Genomic DNA, 23,852 nt, shown 5'->3' on the forward strand with positions numbered 1-23,852 from the left:
AAAATGAAAATTAAATAAAAATATAAGTAAAGATGCGCTTTGGATCACCCCTAGTTTTTGGTGAGGTTCGTGTTGCTTATTCTTTAGTTTTCTATGTTGTGTAATGTGTACTATCGTTTGTCTGTTTGTCTTTTTCATTTTTAGCCATGGCGTTGTCAGTTTATTTTCGATTTATGAGTTCGACTGTCCCTCTGATATCTTTCGTTCCTCTTTTTTGGACCTATATCCTTATTTTTCCAAAACAGCAGCTTCTTTGGTGTATGACAATAACGAATGGTTTCGAAACTGCCTGTAATTAATTTACAAAATAAAACATAAAAATTAGATAGTTCCACTTATACTTTCCATGTTTCATTTGACAAATTCTTCCTCTATGCATCCTGTATTCCTTCCGTTCCATCCTCCATTACCCAACAGACACAAATCAAACGTGTTCAATGCTTCCTGATCATTATAATGGATATATTTCTATTGTTTCAATCAAATATGTTGAACGTTGTGATATTTGTTTTAGTTTTATGCGAGTTATGTAATGTGGCAAATAGTCTTAATAAGACGGAAGAGGGTGTGTGCACAGATGATTCTGGGTATGTCATAGATTTAAATCGATGCATGAAGTATTGAATTACAAAAAGAGGGGCGAAAGATAGCAGTGAAACAGTCAAACTCATAAACAAACAAAAACTGACAACGCCATGGCTAAAAATGAAAAGGTCAAATAGACAAATAGTAGTACACAAGAAACATCATAGCTTGAGCAACACGAACCCCACCAATTTTTTTTCTCATAATTTGACCTTCTGGAAAAGACTTGTTGTCGGCCTTGTACTTACATGGGCAACACGTAAGGTCGTCTGCGTTCTTTTGTTAAACACCTGTGTTCATCCCTTATTTTTTTTAAAAGGTTCGTCATGTTAGGTGGGATCAAAGTACAAAATAGAATTGTTTTACACAAAGGTGTTGTTTTCATCATTGGGAATGTCTCGTGAAAAACTGAACAAAGGGTCATCGCTTCAATATATAAACCAAATGCTCATTTTGTTATATCCCGCCCTTTTCATTTCCTAATTTATTGTTTATAGATATAACAATATGATGAATACCAAAGAGACAACTATACATCCAAGTCTCAATTTGTAAAAAGTAAACAACTATAGGTCAAAGAACGGCCTACAACACGGAGCCGTTTTCAAATGGTTTCTGATGATAAACATACTTAATATATAAATCTACACGCATTTAAGTTTCATGTATGCATTATTTTGAATTATATGTTCCAGAAATCTGACATGTTGTTTTAACTACCAGCTAATTAATGACACTTGTGTGGGTAAGTGTTTGTTAACATATATTCCTGTCTATCACAAATCATAAAAATGAGATTCAATTATCATTTTTATTCAAATATTTCATAACGGATATTGATTCTGAAGTAGTTTTCGTCTGTGTTTTCGCCATTTGTTTCCCTATTGACCATTCCTGCAATTAATTAGATCGTTTACGCACTGAGATTGTATACACGTGATTGTTTTTATTTAAGAAGTAATGTAAATACGTAATAAATACCAACCAATCACGCATTTGGTATAAATCAACAAAATTGATGTAAAGGGTTACGCTTATTGGATTGAATTTCAAAGTTTAAAAAAAGTAGAAATGTTGATTTTTTGAAATTTTCCAAATATCAACATAAGTGATAAGAAAGGAATATCTGAAAGCTGCACATATAATAAACTCATCATAGATACCAGGACTAAATTTTGTATAGACGCCAGACGCGTGTTTCGTCTAAAATATACTCATCAGTGACGCTCGAATCCAAAAAAGTTTAAACAGCCAAATAAAATACGAAGTTGAAGAGCATTGAGGACAAAAATTCCTAAAAGTTTTGCCAAAAACAGCTAAGGCAATCTATGCCTGAGGTAGAAAACCCTTAGTTTTTCAAAAATTTTAAATTTAAATATAAAAGATACAAACTTTTTTGTTTTATGAAAATAAGCAGATGCAATATTGTTGCCAATGCGACGACTACCAAATAAGTTGTGGTTTTTTGTATTGTATTTTTTAATTAATATTCATCTATAAAATAAATAGCATGTATCATTGTTTCATGGACATTGACTCTGAAAATCGCCTTACACATCTATCTGTAATCTATTTTGTAAAATAAGATAATCATCTTATTTGTCATTCGATAGTTTGTCAGCGTGGATTCATTAGACCAAATGGGATTTCTTGTGTACGATGTAACGCAAGCTCGTACGGATTACAATGTCTTGAGTCTTGCAGTTGTAATATATTCCAAAGGTAGCATTATTTTATATCATAGATACCTTTTGTAAATATCTGTTTTAGCTCAGTTTTAGGCATATTTTTTAATACCTATAATCATTGAACAACACATTTCGCTTTAATAACATGTAGCAGCCACCTACTAAAAAGAAAATATGTCATATCGTCTTCTCTTTTTTAATATGCATAATAAAATTGTTCTCAACCATACCCGGTTTGAATTGAGGCGTAAACTATACTAAGTGCTTGGATAATTTGATTTTCACTGCTCCTGAACAATATGGTTTTCAATTTTCATTTTACAAATTTTGAAATGAAATATATTTCATAACATGTAATTTTTGTGCACTGTGAATGTCATTTAAACATGGTGAACGTATTGAAATATTAAAATTGAAAGCATGTTTTACAAGAATGATAAAAAAGACATTTAACAACTTCGTGTGGTATGAAACAATGATATTTTTCGTCTTTCTGTATTTTTTGAAGACCTGATTTTAATGGAGAAGACTTGGTCTTTCTATGTTGCCCAATTCACCTACATTTGAAAAAAATACTGTTAAATATTGTTACGGAAAAATGGTCACTAAATATAAAGTAGAAATATTTTGTTGTTGTCAAAAGCTCAAAAAATCGAAGGCTCATATACAAAAGAACCCTTTTCAGGGTCATTATAAACACATTCTTACCATAATTCTTAGATGGTTAAATCAAAGCTTACATTTCCCCCCAAAACCACTTTTTATTTCCAGTTGAGACTAGCTATAGCTATGACATCATTCAACAGAACATAATGAATCAATTTTCTATGCATTGTGTTATCGTTTCAAAAATACATGAAAAAAATCGCAACTTTGAGTGAGGCTATCACACGCAGGCGGTATTATAAGTTTAAAAGTCCCGTACCATAAATTCATTTAAATTATAAATAAGCAAGGTAAAACAAAAACATATAGTCTCAAATGGCCCGTCTTGACATGCATGTATCAATAAAAATCAAAACATCACATAAAGGGAAAGGACACAATCGGTAAAGTTTACAGACATAACAATTATTCTCGCATATCGTTTACGTTATTCGTTTGTGATGAAACCGTCATCATGGTCATGCAGTATCTATATCAACGGTTTTTCATCATATCATATTTCGTACTATTTTGTACAGTTTTTACTATAAAGCACACCCCTGTGACTGAGGTCCGTTTGATATGGACTTGTAAAATTCAGTATCGATTTCGACTGTTATTCTGCATATCTCATTTCACACAGTCTTTTCTAAAGAGCACGCCCCTGTTACTGAGGTCCGTATGAGATGAACTTGTAGAACGAGATCTTAAAACCGATATATGCAGACGTACTACGATGAAGTAGATGGTATGCTGCTGTTGAGATATAGTAGTGCTGGTAGCGACAAGTTAATCATTCAATCTAGTTTCGTGTTGTCAATTCATGTCACTATCTATGCAGCTGTGAATCTTCTTATTTTCAATAAAATACTTCATGTTTATTGTGATTTGTAAGATTCCAGCACTTTCTCAAATTCAGTTAATGAGTGACGGAATGCATTGCTAAAACTGACAGTGAAATTACGGAATTTGTTTAATGGGATGATGTAATTTGTTGTTATCAAAATTAAAATCAAATTTTGGCATGCGGACTGATGGTCATTAAATCAGAACCATTGATACCAAATACTTGCACTAAAATTTATTTATATTAGATAATTGTATTATGATTTGTATTTGTAGATGTGACAATGTTGATGGTTGTGTAAATAAAACAATAACAACAGAACCAATCCTGACAACCGTAACAGAGTTGGTTACTGTGACAGACTTAGTGTGGAACACTGGTAATATATTCATTTATTATAAAGTCTCAAAGACATTTGCTGTTAAATCAGTGAAAAAATACAAAGCAAAATGACCTGTCAACTTTTAATATCAGGCGATAAACATGATATCTTTAGAAATAACTGATTTTTGAGAGAGCATTCCCTAATTCTGAAATGGATGTATTTCATATGTAGCACCATTTCATTATAGTTGTCATATACATTAATTGAAAAATTCCCATAAGTAAACATGTACTATAAGGAATACCTTTTGACAACATTATGATGGAGTAAACAATATAGGTTTTGTCAATTTGTTTATATTCTATAGTCTTGAAACACCAAAATGCTACTTAATATAGAAATATAGTTCATGGTCAAATTTGATGTTCCACAGAAGGTATTTATTTGATCTTGAGATGTTGTGATTTTATCTTACTACCAATGTTTAGTCTCTGCGTATTCATATTACTGTTTTTAATTTTCAGTGAAGGTAAATTTAACAACTTATATGTCCGTCAGCAATGTTTATACGAGGATTCAAAACATTACACCTCCTCAAGAAAGCACTGGTTAGTATTTCAAAATTAATTGTTTTTATGTCTTCTGCCATAATGAATTATATCAAAGATTTTTCTTTGTAATTTGGAATAAAACACGACACTATGCTCAATCATAGTAAAAATGAGGTATGCACGCATATTGTTTCAGCAAATTTACTGAGAAATACCAAATACATAATACATTTTATGACTCGTGCACCTTAAAAAAGAGTCATCAAGAATTTAGTTATATAAGTTTCTGATCCTAATTATTGTTGTACCTGTTCCATAGCATGTACATAGTGCGATAAATCTTTTAAATTGTCTTATTTTACCTGCTCGCAATTTGTACAACAGATCGAATTTGATGATACTCTATTTTATTTATCTAAGCAGGCAATGTTTTCCAATTGCTTGAAATGAAGACGTTTGTGATTTGATCGAGATGATAGGTACAATATTTTTTTGTACTTTCAGGGCTCTTACAGCGAGAAATAGTCATTTATTCCTCAGTCATTGCTGGTATTTTACTAGCACTTGGCCTTACTAGTCTAGTCCGGAAATACAGAAAGAAGAGAAAAGGCAAAGTAACAAAGCATGGATCTCAAAATGTTAAACAAAGCAATTCACTGAGACAAATGCAGTCTATTGTTGAATCGCCTTCTAGTTTATACGATGAAATAGATGAGACTAAGCTGGTAGAAAATGCTGGTATAAGAACTCCACAGATTAAACATTCAGCTAATGATCCGTCAAAATTAAATGATATTAACAAAACAGGCTATATATACCCAATTCATTCAGAAGGGGATAGTATTAGTTTTCATGGTTCTGAAAAACATGTTAACAAAAGCGACTTAACCCTCCATGAATCAGATCAAAACCAAAAGTCAGATGAGTTCGATAAAGATTACGTTGCTTCTGGTTATCTTCATCCCTACCATTCTATTGATGAAGACTGGAAAGAGAAGACACATCAATATGATGTAACGCATGCTCCAAGTATAGAAGTGGATGATTCATCTGATTCTAGTACGCAAATGATAACTGATGGTTACCTTAATCCGTATCAACCTCTTGACGAAGACTGGAAACAAACTTCACATAGTTATGAGGTACCGGTGACAATTCATCAATGTCAAGGACATTCACTGTCCTCCCTCCTACCAAAAGAGGGTCTTAAAGGTGACACCAAAGAAGACAATTTACAAAACACTGTGAATGTTTTAAACCAAAATCAGACTTCGGTAAATCTCAAACAAATAGCTAACGTAGTAAATAACAATAAGGATTCTTTATTAATGCCTTCAAAAATCAAATCGACAGAAACCGCAGTAAGCTCTGAAAATAACATTGAACATTCCAACGAAAGTGTTTCTCGAAAAGAGCATGCACTTGACCAGGTGGGTGTAAGTGATATGCGTAAAACTGCCAATGTCCCGATTAACTGTAATTCAGTGGAGGTTCAAAATGTAATTGTTAATGCCTCAATCCTTAATGGAACTAATATATACGTACAAGATTACACAGATGCTAAATCCCAATAAAATGTAATCGAATTAGAGTGTGTTCTTTCGTGATAATATTCTTACGAATTTATATGTCATGTGTCATGTATAGCTTTTTCATTGCTGAGGTGTATTTGAGTAACGCTTGCATACTTGTACATGTCCTTCATAAAATTAAAACCAACAGGCAATTTAACGTGTCAAATCCCACACTATAATAGAAATAATGATGGAGCAGTCAGCCACATAACAAAGTGGAGCAGTGTAACTACTTATTAAAATGCATCTCATTTCTTTTGATTTCATATCATTTCCTCAGTTTTGTTTGTAACCTGAATTTGTCGTTTTACTCGATTTGAGCATTGGAAAACTACTGCCTAGATTCATAGACCATTTTGTATGTTTTCTTTGAGATTGTGTTTTATTCAAACGTATGTACGGCATAAATCAGACATAAAATACAATGCAAAAGAAATTGATTACAAGAATTTTAATCAGCCTGTCAATCCTAAACTTTCTATACAAATTCGAACAATAAAAACGAAAAACCGTAGGATCAACAATCCACACATACATGACATGACACACATAGCAACCAGAAAAGGACTGGATCTACAAATTGGGAACCTCGACACCATATGGTTGTAATTATAAACAAATGATGGTATATATATTTTATGAATTTTTCACTTGCAAGTGAATAATTCGACCTCATGAATCCGTACTCATGTGAACTTCAACTGAACCCCCTAGCTTGAGATGGATAACACGTAAATTGTGTGTGTAAAGTCATTTAAAGGAATAGAATGTCAACATTGAAAGTTAAACAAAAGTAAATCATTTGATTGACTGATTCGATCCACATAAAATCATTCTTATACAGGTAAAAACGATGATAAACATAATATGAAATAAAAAAAATGACATAGAAAAATTCAGCATCACGAGTTTGCTTAATCTATTTATATCTATATTTATGTTTACATCGCTTATATGGTCATCGGATGACTTTAGAGATCAACTTCATAGTTAATTAGATGGCGTCTAGACTTAAAAAAAACCACATGAAATGAAGCTATGTGTTTTCATTCCCGTACTTTGTAAATCGTTTTTTAAGACTTTTAAGAGTTTGGATAAATGTGTTACATTGTACTAAATCCAATATGAGAAATTGAATAAAATCGGTGAACATGAATTTGACAGCTAATGCCCCTTTAACACTTGTAACCTTGACATTATTAAACACTTTTCTGAAAAATGCCGAAACAATTACAAAGGCCCGAATATCGTGAGTATAAACTCAGTAATTGGAAACAAAATTTCAAACTATTGATTAATTCAGTCAAGATTTATGCCTAAGAAGGGCCGGACGGGTCAACATTCATTTTGTTACCAAACACGCTAGTCGTTTTCGTATTTATTTGTTTGCATACCTTAGAGTAACACTTGTCACCAGTTCATGTACGCTAGAGCTACGCGAAACTATTTGTTCATGGAAGAACATCAAAATCGAAATCAAGGAGTAAACAAAGACTCACAAAACCAAAGGACATTTACATCAACAGTTATAAATAATAAATAAGGAACAGCACGAACTCCACTAAGATTCGGGAGTGAAACCAGGTGTACCAAATTAGAGATACACGTAACTAAGTGTATTTGTTCATGTGACCTATATATATTTTATCAAGTTCTTCATGTAGCTCGGGAAACGTTCTGAACATTTTCAACTTTTCGACTTTCACGCAGTCATGGTCAACGTCATTATACCTCACGTACTTTCCATTACGTGTCTCTATTAATGACCTGCTGTCATTTATACAGAAGCCGTTAGGTATTTATCACATGCACTCAAAAAAGATCAACAGACAAACAATCTTTTGGTTCTTGTGGAGAGTTGTCGCAATGACAATCATACCACATCTTCGTTTTTACAATTATATTTACATATACAATTCATCGACAAATGTTTGTACTTACATTCGACAAATTCTTCCTCATTGCATATCCTGTATTCCTTCATATCCATAATCAATCATATGACTGACGTTAGAAACTTTCTAAATATTTCCTGATAAATCTTATTAAAATGTTCAAATTGGTGTATCTTATTTTAATAATATGGGATTTTTGTAGTATTGTAAATAGCCTTAATGAGACAGATGAAGGCGTGTGTACAAAATGTGGAGGGTATGTCATATTTTCTAATTAATAAATCATTAGGCCACACCAATTTGATCCCTTGTTCGACGGACCCGCCCGCACCTATTTTTTTCAAAACAGATTTTTTTTATTTTTATTATATTCCCGCTTCCCGCATCCGGAATTGTAATCATGTCCATTTCCCGCACCGTTTTTTTTTTTGTAAATATTATAAAAAGATATCAACATTTGTTAAATTTATCACAGTCTAACCTGTATATAACGATTTTAAACATAAAAGCACCCCACCACACTGTAAATATCTGTGAGAATATTTGTTTCAGCATGAAACCTGGAGTGCTCCGATAAAAAGTTATAACAGCGGGTATTTCCGTGAAGAACAAAAAATTGGTTTCTTTCCCCCTTACTTATATTCCTTATAAAAAAATGATCGTTGTTAGAATAAAGCACAAAGAACTTCTGAAGGATTTGCCTTCAACTGCAATTATATTGTATGCTGGCGAAACAAAACTATCCATAGCCGCTGCATGTTTATGCACCTGTCCTGATTGATTCAGGAGCATGTCGTTCAGCAGTAATATCGTTTGTTGATGTTGTTCATTGGTATTTTCCCGTTTGGGTATATAAATTAGATCGTTGGTTTTCCTGTTCGAATTGTGTACGCTAATAATTTTGGGGTCCTTTATAGCTTGCTGTTTGGTCTGTATCAAAGCCCTGTGTAAAAGGCCGTACTTTGACCTGTGTTTGTTATTATCAGGTTGAGAACAACCCTCCCTCAGACAAGGGGTCATTTTACTGATGTAGAAAAGAAAATAGAAATACCAAGGATTTGTATAGTTCTTCTATACAAAACCTTTGAACACTTAGAATTTTGTACTCAAAAAGAGGAGAGTTACATCATATTTTAAACAAATTTTTCTTAAAGAGGGGTCCACTTATTTTGAATAATATTAAACTGTTAAAGTAAATGTGTTAACATGGTTAAAGTCCAGGAATATTACTAATTTCTTGGACATGTTTTGACCATGTTGACCCACTGTGTTTTGACCATTTAATACCAGATAGATATATAGTTCTATGAGAAAAAATGAGCCCTTTTGTACAAACAAATATTTATAACTTATATTGATCCCTCATAAAACATGTAAAAGGGATATTTATAACATTAAGGGGTTGCCCCCAAACTGATTATGATTTGGATGGAGAATTGTCTCATTGTCAGTCACACATACATAGACCAGATTTAATCATTTCTTGGTGAACAGGGAAAAAATACTTCAAAAATTAAAGAAATGTCAAAGTACAAGTGATAAATCATCAAAACCTATCATTTTATGTTTACAAAAAAAAATTATAATCGCTCGCCTTTACTTTTCAAGCTTCGCCTCAAAAATTTGCAAATTAAATATTTTTTTATTAAAATTTTCAAATCGCTCGCTCGCCCCAAATTTTGGAGTCCAAAAATCCGTAGAACAAGAAATTAAATTGGTGTGGCCTTACTAGTACTTATTTATATTACTACGACCCGGTAAGATCTTGAACCAACCATTTGTGTATATATGATATATTTTTCAATCCTACTAGATTAGTCGGAATTTTGCTCGATTCATTTCAACCTTTCAGCTAAGCACTTTCATCTTTAATACATTGCCCTCGCTACTTTCATCAATTCATTTCACTCATGCGGAACTTCTCTCGAGTCTGGTTTAATTGAAGAAATGGCAAAGTACGTTCAGATTGATTTCCACACTCAAACATTTTCAACTATAAACATTTATTGTTTTCATGCGTGTGAAGCGCTTTCCTGGAGTACCTTCATCAGAAACACTGAAAGCCTGGTATTTGTTAGCAATATTGGATGTATAAGAAACGAAATGTTTGAAGAGCTATGCGACAACAACAAAAAACTTTTAAAAAGCCAACTCTATCTTAATATAAAAAAGAAATGTGATGTGATTGCCAATGAGACAACTCTCCACAAGAGACTAAAATGACACAGAAATTAACAACTATAGGTCATCGTACGGCCTCCAACAATGAGCAAAGCCCTTACCGCATAGTCAGCTATAAAAGTCAACTTTGCCTGCAGAATTTGAAACCCTAGTTTCAGAATATCTATTAATTAATAATCGGGCATTTTCTATAGGTGGTGTTTTAAATCATGCTAGTACTGAATACGGAACTGTTGATACTACTTTTAACCGATAGTCCACCAAGTCCATCAGCAGTGATATAGACTCAATGCTGTGTAAATGATAACAACACAATAAATTTCATAAGTCCGTTAAAGTACTGTCCATACGGGGTCTTGCAAAGATCAGGACAAAGTGAAAGTATATTAGTAGAGTGAATTTCAGCATTAAATGAAAATGTTAATGCACCCAAATAACACATGGCTAAATTATATTCTTTAGTTTTCTATGTTGTGTCATGTGTACTATTGTTTTTCTGTTTGTCTTTTTCATTTTTAGCCATGGCGTTGTCAGTTTGTTTTAGATTTATGAGTTTGACTGTCCCTTTGGTATCTTTCGTCCCTCTTTTATATATCATTCAAAAACTGCACATATGTACTATCTGTTTTGCCCGGTCGTAAAAAAAATCGTACGGTGCAATTTCTGTCAAATCAAGACCAAAGGTCAAGGACGAATAAGTGCATATTTTCATAGATGTCAGCTTGATTGATTTATAATAAATTCACGTGTGCAAACAATCTAACCTTTTAGCAGAGAGATTTACCATCATTAATCAAACGCATTTTTGCATATTTAAAGCGTGTTTTGCTAGTAAGGACATGTTTCCTGAAATTCGAGAAAAAGTTAACAAAATGAGTGAAAACCAAATAATTCTCTCTGATGCAATTTCTAATAACTTAAAACTAAGTAAATAAACTCATCATAGGATTGAAATTTTATATTTACGCCAGACGCCCGTTTCGTCTACAAACACTCATCAGTGACGCGCGAAACAAAAAATATTAAAAGGTCAAATATAGTATGTAGTTGAAGAGCATTTAGTACCAAAAATTTCTAAAAGTCTGTAATAACTATCAAAGAAGTTTTTGACATCATCAATTTCCCAGTATTATGCTTACTTCTTATCAAACAGCAAATCATAATTAAGAAGTCATACAGTTGCCGAAAATATCGCCATCTGAATAAACACTGCTTTTAAGCGCTTCTTTCTATTCAAGCATTGTGTGTGGTCAATATACGATTTAATCAAATATAACGCTATGGGTAAAATGGTGTACTACTTAGAATATTTTTCATATATACAGGACAAAACGTATCAAGTTAATTGCTATCCCCAGGCTGCTATACTGCTGTTTTTGCATAGGTACTATGTATGTACCAAAAATCTGTAGTACTGGGAATCTACTTTTAGTTTTCAGTACTATTTTGTTACTTTAAAATTATTGTAATATTTAGGTACCTGGGGCCTGTTTATCGAAGCTCTCTTAGGATTAGGAAGTGTGCCAGTTTATCGAAGCTCTCTTAGAATTAGGACGTATGCCTGTTTATCGAAGCTCTCTTAGGATTAGGACGTGTCCTAAGACCAACTTAGGACACATCTTAGTCCTAAGTGGGTTTATCAAACATGTCTCGACTTAGCAAATTCTTTGAATTGTCTTAACTTTAGGATACCAATTTAGATGTCTTAAGATGGTCTTAGGATGGCCCTAACTTTAGGATATATTCAATTTCGTCTTTTATTCGTTTTCACACGTATTATTGTTTTAGCAGTAGTAAAATAGTTGAAATTCGCCGTATTTATTTGAAAAATGCACGAGATTTGCCTTTGAACTGTTAAATATTAAAACTTTGACACTTCGAATTCAACTCACTCAAAAACATGTAATGATTTTTTACCGATTTTATACTTGTTTACAATTAGTTTCTTAAATTTTTATATAATACGTAGCTATTATTTTTGTCTTATGGTTTGTTTTTAATATACAGTTTAAATGTACAAATATTATACAATGATCATATATTACATGTATCTTTAATGTAACATTAATTATTAGTTTCTAAATGACTATATTTAAAAAAAAACATATTTTATTTTTTTATATCTAATTTGTATTTTCTTTTCCGCCAATATTTAGGACATCGGTTAGGATGTCCTAGCTGAGAAATTCCTAAGATAACTTCGATGTGCATGCTGAGACGTGTCGTAAGTCGGTCCTAACTTTATCCTTAATGCTGTCCTAAAAAATTCTTAGGACGGAACTTAAGATAGTTTCGATAAACAGGCCCCTGTTTGTACAGTACTTGATTTGTACTTTAAATTTAAGTACTACAGATTTTTGGTTACACCGTTACATTTTCAGCATATTTCAAATGTCTAAACGTTATGATTTTCAAACATGGAACATTGTGATCACTGTTTTTAATATTTCTGTGCCATTTTTTTTAGTACAAATCAAGTACTGTAAAATACAGGTACCTAAATATTACAATAATTTAAAGGAAAGCGATAGTAAGAAATATTAAAAGTAAATTTCCTGTACTACAGATTTTCAATACAGAAATAGTACCTATGCAAAAATAGCAGTGTAAAAGACAATTCACTGAATTCATTTTCAGTCTTGATCGGTGTAGAAATGCATACTGTAAATTCAGAAATTTTTGCGAGGTTTTAATTAATATTAGATAATGCGAATGGGTAGGTATCATAATAATAGGAACTCGTATTTCTTCGCTAATATATACATGTATATAGTTGTATGTAGATTTGACTAAAATCGTAATTTATAATCTCACATTTAGATCGTTTTTACAAAAAAATCGAAAAAAAATGCACGCCATTATTTCTGAATTTACAGTATTAAATATAAACCTTTAACAAGAAAAAATAATTGCTCCAGGATATGTTTTTACTCCTATCGATCATGTGTACATTCTAATTACTGTTTTACTTTTAGTAACTGGTGCCTGATTTTAACAAACAGAAATAAGTAACTATTTCCGATAAATCATTTTATTTTTTTAGTTCCAGTAATCTGACTGTCACTTGTTGTTGTTACAACTACGAACTGATTAATGGCAGTTGTAAAGGTAAGCATTTATGACAAAGTGTAAACAGAAAACTGGTAAAATGTTTTAAGGAGACTGATATATAATGAATAATATATTGGAGATTATATGAGTTTCAGGTTAGTTCAAATACTTTATGAATAGCACATACATAGCATGTGAATGGTTTTTTTTTTAAATTTCCGTAGACTTTCTCTCAAAGACAAAATGAAATGCAAATTAACAAGGTGACAAAAAAAGAAGAAATACTATTAAATCATTCAGGTTTACGTGAGAATTACTTAAATTATTGCTTGGTCCCAATGTAAATAAATTGCGAATCCAGTTAGTTCATTTTCACTATCATATGCGAGTATGTCTATTGTAGAATAAAGGATCATGGGAAAACTGTATTTGTTTACGTTTCGAAACTACCAAAATAATTGATTTGAAGTTAAGTTTCAGCATGTTTTCATTGTGATATGTCTTTTAAATGTACAAACCTAGCATTAAAGTTCAAATAAGTGTTATAAAAGCAACATAATATAGCATATCGATTATTGAAAGCGATCCATTTTAACTATAGATGCGATGAATTATCACTATCAGTACAATCATTTCTGATGTAGAATTTTCGAAGATGCGAGGATTTTTAGTGTAGATTTATGTGATAAATGGACTTGCAACAAATGAAAAGACTTAGTTGATGACGTTAGTGTTTATGATTATTTTCAAATTGAAATACAAACTCCCCATTCATTCTTCATCAAATATATAGCTATTCAAACTTGTAACAGAAACGCTTCTCAAAATGTCATATTGTATTCTTAAATTACGTTTTTCCTTGATTTTAACAAAAATTTAAAAGACCTCTTATTTTATATTTTTTTGTAGTAAAAGATTGATATGGCGGAGTTTAAGTGCATTTTTTTTTAGGATTTACGATCACAATTTATGTTTGATCTAATTAATATATATAATATTGCGTAGACCTACATCTGAATGTCCAAGGTTTTGTCATACTATAAACGAAATGTCAACTAAAAAAATGTACTTAAATCAAAGTGAATGTAATTAATGTATACTCGATGCAACTGGCTTACTAATTTCAAATTGAAACACCCCACATTATTTTGTCTGAGACATCAAGAGAAAGAGAAAGAATAATTTTAATTCGACGAGATCAAGAAGTTTTTTTTGTTTTTTTTGTCAATATGAAGATATCACAAACGCCATAGCATATACGGTGGTATTGGATAATTAAAAGTCAAACTTCGCCAGTATTACTCACAGACAATCCTTATAAAATGTATAACGTGCAAAGGACAAACGCAATTGAAGACTCATGGGTGGCTGTTGTCTGCTCTTTGGTTGAGATGTTGTCTCTTTGACACAATCCCCATTTCCATTCTCTATTTTATTTCTAAATTCATCGTATTATGAAAACGAACATTTGTAGTGTACTATAGGTAAGGCTCTCAAACATTATATAAAACTACCGGTGAACCTGTTAATCGGTCGAACGACTATCCAAGTAACCGGTTAGGCAAAATTGTACGATTTGACAACACTCATATTAAGCCCATTACAAATATATTAGAAAAGTAGTGCGTTTTTTTTTTTATCCCGTTGCGTTTCAGTTTGAGCCATAGATACCGAGATATAAGAAGATGTAATGTCACAATGAGACAACTCTCCATCTGAGTCACTATTTATAAAAGTAGAACCATTATAGGTCAAAATACGGGCTTCAACATGTAGTCCTGGCTCACACCGAACAGCAAGTTATAAGGGGCCCAAGTGTAAACTGACCTTTCAAACGGGAAAATCAACGGTTTAATCTATATCAAGATGTACGTATACTAATTAGTGATGAAGTGTCATGGAAATGGATAAATAAAACCAATGATAGAGATCCCTACAATTTATAAGAAATTAAATGGAATACATTTGAAATAAATGTTACTTCTTTTGAATTTATTCGAGTGTTAAATTAAACTTTCCTCCGCAAGTTAAACTTTATCAAATCCTTCTCTTACTTTATCTATTGTTTGAGCAAGTCGGCTAAATTAAGGCTTTAATAGATCAAAAAAGATAAAAAATTCATACAGTGAAAATGCACCGCATATACAATACTAATGAATCGCTCTACAGTGAAAATGAAAGTATAGTATCATTACTAGTACTCGACAGTAAACATGACTCGCACAAAGAAAGCAGCTTAGTGGAATTTAGTTCAATATGAAGAAACTTAATGACAAAACCTATTCTACGTAATATACAACTTTAATAATTGTGTTGAAATGAATATTTTTCTGCAACAACATCTTACATGTACCTGCTGGTTTTAAATCACCTGCACGATCTGTTCATGAAATGTCCTAAATATTCACCTATTTCGGTATATGTTTCACAGCTGGATGGCGCGATAAAAAAAAACGTTCGTATCTCTTAAATTGTCTTACTAGTATTATTTATTTCTAAACATATACATTTTAACTACTTTTCTACATTTTCTTCAAAAATAAAAATAAATCGTCCTTTTATTTATCATTCTTCATCAGAAATTTATGGCTATACAGTGAAAATGATATTTTAGGATCCACACTTTACATACACTGGTCCTACATATACAAAATATGCAACTTTTTTCTCCGCAAAAAATGTTTCTTCATTCCAACAATATAACGGAGATCGACATTTGTTATCGTTATTCTTGGAGGCAATTCGACTTCCATCTTGATATACTACGGTTGTTTCCATTGGTTGACTTCTATCTCGAAGTTGCAAGAGTTATATATGTGTTACGCTGTCGGTTGTATCGGCGAGAAACCAACTTAAATAGTTGATAATACACATATCTCAAAGTTTTAGGGAACTTTAATTTACTGTGTATGATAACAAACGTATATCCAAACATAACTATAAAATAGCAGTTCACTAAACATTTAAAAAACATATTTGATCGACATTTCTGTATTTAAGAATAAGCAGATGTGGCAGGATACCCAATAAGAGGACCAGTCAGTTCGTAATAGCTAAAGAACAACGTTTACAATGAATTAACTGCCACAGTGAATATGAATAACATTTAATGGGTAATACACAAAATTCTTAGTAAGACCCTTTTTTGGCCCCAAAATACAGCAGTTATATAAAATTGTTAAAATGTAAATTTTAAACTATTTATTTGAAAGTGGAATGCTTCTGCTACATAACTATGGGCTGTTTTTGACAATACAATGCACATATATCGGGTTCTAACATCATTAAGTCATGCTAAATTACTGAAATCGTCAGGAGTAGGTCCGTGTTCATTCTTGATATTGAAATGTAAGTTGCATTTGATGATAATACATAACATATATAAAGGTTGAGGATGAACACGGATGCGTCCATTATTATTTTTGACAAAAATCATCCTAAAAGTGACATTTCTTTGGCATATTTGATAATTTGAACTTGAATTGGAGCGTTTTCGATGACTAAATCAGTTAAAATCTTTCAAATAAACTAATTGAAGCAACTAAAATAGACACTTAAGTGTCTGAAATCTTTCGTCAGATAAACCTGAAATTTGAGGCCAAAATCGACCCTTACCGGACCTACTCCTTTCGTAATTAAAATATTTGGAAAGGAATAAACAATTTGAATAATATGCACGCTAGACAAATGAATTCGGTAAACTACCTTAAAAAGTTAAAGACGTTATTTATTTTTTGATAGTATGTCAAATTGGTTTCATCAATCGAAATGCTGGGAGCGCTTGTAAACCATGTGGAGACAATTATTACGGCAAACAATGTCTCAATCCTTGCAACTGTGAATTTTACCAAAGGTAGTATTAGTTCATATTAGATATAAATGTTTTGATTAAAAAAAAAACGACAACTCATTTATGTAGTTTAAATTTTTAAACTGAACATTTTTTTCGCATAAAGCTGCATTTCGGTTGAGGGAGTTAAAACAAAAAAGGTCAGCTGCATGGTCACCTTGTGATTAGGACTAACAATATGGATATAGGTGTATGACTACCATATTACATCTGGTAGAAATGGACATTTATGCATTCACTACACGGATGCATAGATCACATTTGACTGCATTTGAAAATCCACACTGAATCTGTAGGAAGTTTTGAATGACCAACTGCAGCAAAAATTTCGTCGTCATAAGCTGAACATAACATTAATAATTTAGATCATACTTCATTGATTTTTTTTGGTCGCAAATGCCGATAAGTTCGAGGCTTGCATAATTTTTTGAGGTTACCATAGTGAACTATTTTATATTCAAAGCTCATAAAATCTTTTAGAAATTACCAAATCAAACCAAACCAAATTAACAAAAAAAGGGGGATGGTGGTCGCATCAACCCCAACAAATTAGAGTTTTCTACTATGGATACGTCACCCAACATTCGAGTACACACTCAGTCAACATATTACAAAAGGAAAAAGGACACAATCAGCAAACTGATCTTTCTTATAGAGTATATTGCTTTAAAAAGTAGCAAATGTTTTGAGACACATATATCATGGATATATTGTATTTCAACTCACTCTTGTGAGCAATATGTAAGCATGCAAGATCTTAAGTTTTCAATTAGGAGGATGGTATGTTACTGATGATAAATAGAAAGGTGATGAATTAAAAGATGAACACATAAAGGGTTTCATTGTAATTTTTTATAGTTTCTTTTGTTACCTATTCTGACATCGAACCATGACTTCTTTTGAATTGAGTTTTGACTCTGATGTAATGATGAATGTTTGTTTTTTCTACATTGGCTACAGGTATAGGGGAGGGTTGAGATCTCAATAAACATGTTTAACCCCGCTGCATTTTTGCCCCTGTAGTTAGTCCGGAGCCTCTGGTCTTTATCAGTAATATTTATAATTTTAGTTTCTTGTGTATATTTCGAAGTTTTATATGACGTTCATCATGTTCATCATCTCTGAACAAGTATACATAATCGTTTTTGTGGCCAGCTAAAGTATGCTACCGGGTGCGGCATTGAAGACCCGTTTGTGGGCTTCGGCTGTTGTTTGCTCTTTTGTTGGGTTGTTGTTTCTGAGACACATTTCCCGTTTCCATTTTCAATTTCATATATATATTCTAGTTTGAAGCTTTCCATCTGTGTCAATATCACATGGGGAAAATCAAGATTCCAATTAGGTTCAATAGGTTCTATAGAATATATGCTTAATTACAAGTTCGCAAGGACAGATAATTAAAGATGCATGAATTCCCTTGGATATTGAGTAACATAGTATGATCAATATATTCTACATTTCGTGGTTGGATTTTAGTTTGACTTCGAGATTTTATTTAGACAAATAAGAATAGAGGCAAACGTTACCAGAAGAAACTTTCAAACTCATAAGTCGAAAATGAACTGCCGATGCCATTGATAAAAAAACAGACAATCGGACACACAATAGTACACAAAGCACAACATACTGAACTAAAGAACACGACCAACACTAAAACAAATAAATGCATACAATCTGGCGATGATCTCAGAAGCTCCGCGAGGATAAGCAGATTCCATGGCGCCCGGGTTGTTGTTCATACAGTAAAACAAAAGATACAAGATATGATGATAAGTATATTGATTTTCAGGATAAAATGAGAGTCACACATTCAGACATTGATTATCTTTTTTATATTTTTAGATGTGACCATGTACATGGTTGTTTAAATAAAACAATTACTACAGAATCAATACAAAAGAGTACAACAGAGTGGATATGGAGCACCGGTATTTATCACATGTAGTTATTGGACAGGTGTACTACAGTATCATACAACTACATATTTGACCATTAAACCTGCACAATGGCCAATAACACGTGACATATTACAAAATATTTATTTTCATTTTGATAGTATTTCAGAGAAACCCCTTTGCACTTTAGATGTTATATAGATTGATACCAGACAGACAGTCAAATTCAACTTTGTTCTTGTTTGGCAAATATAAATATTTTAATATGAGCGTTACTGAAAAGTCTTATGTAAAAGAAACGCGCGTCCGGCGTATTAAATTATAATCCTGGTACCTTTGTTAACCATCATAGATCGAAAATAAACTCACAACGCCATGGCTAACACAGAAAAAAACAGACAAATGATAGTAAAAAGATTAGTTTAAACTTTTTTAAAGCGTTTAGTACATGGTGTTTCCAGAGGTCTTGTTTCAGACAAATCGTCACTCAATATGAAGTACAAATTATACCTTTTCAGTTGATTTCATGGAAAAATACATATGATGAAATAAATTATTTCACACGAAAATATTTCACCGTAAAATTTGGTATTGTAGAGAAAGTATTTATTTGATATCTAGAAGCTGTGTGTTTGCGTATTTTATTATCATTATCTACATGTTCATTTTTTTATTGACAGCCGTACGGGCAAATTTGACAACAGTTTCTTCAGTGTCCTTCGGCAATGTTTATACTATAATCCAAAACATAACTCCTCCTAAAGAAAACACTGGTTAGTATTTCAAATTAATTTTATATATTTTTTGAGATAAGATATATAGCATGTCAAGTCATAAACGATATTTCATGAAAAAACAAACTATACATGCCACTATTGATGAAACTATTCAAGTGATATATATGTTGGTCTTATTTACGACAATGATTTCAGTTGAAATTTATAGGACTGGTACCTTTCATATATCAACAAGATTAATATTTTGTATTTCTAAATACATGAACATGCACAAAAAAGTAATTCGTATGATCTTGTTCTACATGTTCAAGGCAACGCCTGAGTTGACTTCAAATGGAAGACCTATTATTGGCTACTACTGTTCGTTGTTTATTTGACAGCACTTCTACAAAAGCTTTTAGTTTGTAACAAAAGTAAAATGATATTTTGATATCAGTTTTCATGTTAATTATTTCAAGTTTTGGAGCTACAGTGACGGCGGTTAATTGCTGTAATGCTTCATACCTTTTACGCAGATATCTTATGTTACCAAGTCTGTCATGTTTCAATTGTCCTTGACATCATTTTCATGGTTCAGCGACTGCTTCATCACAATTTAATTCTTTTTTCATGTGAAACTCGCTTTTATTATACTAGGTTCGCTCATATTATAACTATATTTCCTATATGGGTTCCTTGTAACGTCTTTGAGTTCGTCAGACAATGGTTAGACACGTGTTACCTGACCTCGATCTCATTTCATGGATCGGTGATCAAGATTTAAGTTTCGTGATAATGACCGTTTATAAGATACAATGTACTATATTCATTAGGTCAACTATTTGTAGGTAGTGTATATAGAGATTTGAGATCAGACGTGGCACGGTACTTGTCTATCCCAAATTCATGTATTTGGTGTTCTTGTTATATTTGTTATTCTCGTGGTGTTTTTTCTGATGCTTGGTCCGTTTCGGTGTTATGTCGTTGTTCTCCTCTTATATTTAATGCGTTTCCCTCGGTTTTAGTTTGTTACCCCGTTTTTGTTTTTTGTCCCTGGATTTATGAGTTTTGAACAGCGGTATACTACTGTTGCCTTTATATATAACGATTGTAAAGTGTATCTGTCATTCAGGAATGTTTCAATTGCCCTTGACCTCATTTTCAAAGTTCAGTGACTGCTTTAACAAAATGTTTTTTTTTGTCGTGTGACATTTGTACTTTGCATGGTTAATAGGTTAATGTTAAGTTTCTGTAGTTTTATCCTCTATTTAGATATCACAAATAATTGGTTACCTTCTTTCTTTGATGTATGGAACAATTGTTAGGCTTCTGTTTCTGTATGGCATGGTTCATCTTACCTTGATCCTTTTAATATGGCTCATTGGTCAATAATTAGTTTTTGTTGGTGTGGCCGGTTTCTTAAATATTATCAATTATAGGTTAGCTATATTTGGTACAAAGAGAAAACTTGTAATGTGAACATGTCTTTCTACCTGGGTTTATCTGACCTTCACCTCGAATTAATTGATCACTTATAATGTTAAGTTTGTGTGATACTTGTAGTAAAACTTTTATTTTCAAGACTCAGCATTAAATCGATCATGGTTTACTTAGTTAAGCAGACAAAATTTCTTGACATATCTTGATCATCCATTATATCATGTATCATGTAAAAGTCATATGAAACGAGTGAGTGGTGAAAAATAATGTTTATCCAATTCTTGAACCAATGCATGTATATATCATAAACTTAGTCCTCTGTGCACGATTTTCTCATTTTTTACGCAAATATATCGTATAATCGTCAATTTTTTTTTCTCTCTGCCTATTATGATTTAACAAATATGGCTGCTCATTAAATGTCGTGTTTTGAAGCCGAAGTTTACCAATTGTCACCTTAAAGTAAACAAATAACAAAAAGCATTGGTATTGAGCACGTGTTTAACATGATACTTGTTTATTTTAATGACAGATCCATGCGTATTTCGATCACCGGATTTTTACGAGGAGGGTTACGCTCAGGTCACTATGCATACGGAAAATATGTCGGCGAATTGCTTCCTGAAAGGAAGCAATAAAAAATAAGTAAACTTCTTCTAAATGTGGACAAATTGAAGAATTTTCCTCAGAAAAAAAGTATATGTACATAAGTTGTATAATGAAAACTATTCATTTAGTTATAAAAAACATATGCATATTTTTTTTTTTAATTTGAGGTTTCTTATGACTTTAAAGGTCCAGTTACCTATAGCTAAACAGACACTATTTATAGAGAGCTGAAGAGTTATTTGTGATTAAATAAGATGATAATGAGCCATTTGTATACTTTCAGGGCTTTTACAACGGGAAATAGTTATTTATTCCGTGGTAATTGGAAGCGTTTTAGTGACAATAGGTCTTACATGTTTAGTTCGGAAATATAGAAGGAAGAGTCAAGGCAAAGCAACAAAGCCGGGAATTCCTAATATAGATCAGAGTAATTCTTTGAGGCAATCACGTTCTCGTGTTGATTCGGCTTCTAGTTTATACGCTGAGATCGATGAGACACTGCTGCTCGAAAATGTTGATATGAGAACTTGGCAGGCTAAAAATTCACCAAATGCAAATATAGAATTAAAAAATAATGACAATACAATCTACCTATCTCCCGTGCATTCAGATGGTGACAGCAGTAGTTTTCGTGGATCTGAAAGAGGTGTTACCCGAAGCTATTTGTCGCTCCATGAATCAGACCAAAACGAAAACTCAGATGAGTTCGATAAAGATGATGACGCAACGAGCTATCTTCATCCTTATCATTCAATTGACGAGGACTGGAAGGAAAAGACACATCAATATGATGAAACACATGCTCCAAAGGGGAACACGGACGATTCGTCTGATTCTAGTATGCAAATGATAACTGATGGATACTTAAATCCATACCAGCCTCTGGACGAAGACTGGAAGCAAACATCACATAGTTACGAGGTACCAGTGACAATTCACAAATGTCAAGGACATTCAATGTCATCCCTCCTACAAAAGGAATGTCTAAGAGGAGACATCACAGAAGACCAAAAAGATAACAACTTACAAAACACAGTGAATGATGTACATCTGACTCAGTCATTAAAGAATCAAATCTCTCAGAACTCCGAAAACTATCACAAACAAACCGTCATTAACAACGATAGCTTCGATAACAATATACCGCCACAAACAGTAAATGAAATTCCGATCTATTGTACATCAGAAATAACTGACGAAGTAAATGTCGATAATGACCCAGTCTTAATGCCTTTTAAAATCGAAATGAAAGAAATTTCAGCAAGCGCTGACAATAATACTGATCTTTCAAATGTATGTGCACGTGGTTCAAGAAAAGAACATGAACTTGACCAGATGGATGAAAATGATTTGAGTAAAAATGAAAATGTCCCGATAAATTGTAATTCATTGGAAGTTCAAAATGAAGTTGCTAATGCCTCAATCCTTAATGGAACCAATATAAATAGACAAGATTACACAGATGCTAAATCTCAATAAAATATTAGCGTGTGTTCTTTGTCGATATCATGCTATGTTATGGTACTCTTCGTTATTTTTTTGTACATATCAAGTGTAGTAGTTTGAAGTTTTGACATTGCTTTTAACAGTTGTCATTTAGTGAAAATAAACTCCCTTAGGCATCCTCGGACTAAGATTAAGTAGTGAATGAGTCATTACGATACACCCGAACTCATTCCATTCAGGAGTTCCTCCGATTTTCTCGATATTGTTCGTAACCTTGATTTCGATTAATGTGATTGATTTGAATATTGACAAACTGCTGCTTCGGTGTATGGATCGTTTTATATGATACTCCGTCACTGCTTTACATTTCACGCTGTTATTTGATAGGGTCAGTGCTTTTCCCAGAAATTAATTTGAGTGACTTAGTTTCGGCTCCTGCTTTTGTAATATATTACGTCCTTGAGGTTATGTTTTCCTATGTGGATTTCAGCTTCGGTGTTGTTTTTCTTTTCAAATTTGAGCATATCTGAATTAGCTTACCAATTTGACATTTT

General features: G+C 32.4%; 2 protein-coding genes across 2 annotated transcripts; both read left to right on the forward strand.

Moving 5' to 3' along the window:
- Nucleotides 1–486: 486 nt before the first annotated feature.
- On the forward strand, nucleotides 487–6,225 carry LOC139526414 (uncharacterized). Its single transcript, XM_071321560.1, has 6 exons — nucleotides 487–587; nucleotides 1,281–1,330; nucleotides 2,199–2,307; nucleotides 4,041–4,144; nucleotides 4,615–4,698; nucleotides 5,146–6,225. Exons 1-6 carry the CDS (start codon nucleotides 487–489, stop codon nucleotides 6,213–6,215), a joined length of 1,518 nt encoding a protein of 505 aa, XP_071177661.1. The 3' UTR covers nucleotides 6,216–6,225.
- A 2,028-nt stretch (nucleotides 6,226–8,253) lies between these two features.
- Nucleotides 8,254–23,331, forward strand: LOC139526415 (uncharacterized). The gene is made up of 6 exons (XM_071321561.1): nucleotides 8,254–8,366; nucleotides 13,335–13,399; nucleotides 17,084–17,195; nucleotides 19,035–19,120; nucleotides 19,768–19,860; nucleotides 22,136–23,331. Exons 1-6 carry the CDS (start codon nucleotides 8,266–8,268, stop codon nucleotides 23,329–23,331), a joined length of 1,653 nt encoding a protein of 550 aa, XP_071177662.1. The 5' UTR covers nucleotides 8,254–8,265.
- Nucleotides 23,332–23,852: the final 521 nt, after the last annotated feature.

This window comes from Mytilus edulis, chromosome 6 (assembly GCF_963676685.1).
Source record: "Mytilus edulis chromosome 6, xbMytEdul2.2, whole genome shotgun sequence".
NCBI classification, from domain to species: Eukaryota; Metazoa; Mollusca; class Bivalvia; order Mytilida; family Mytilidae; genus Mytilus; species Mytilus edulis.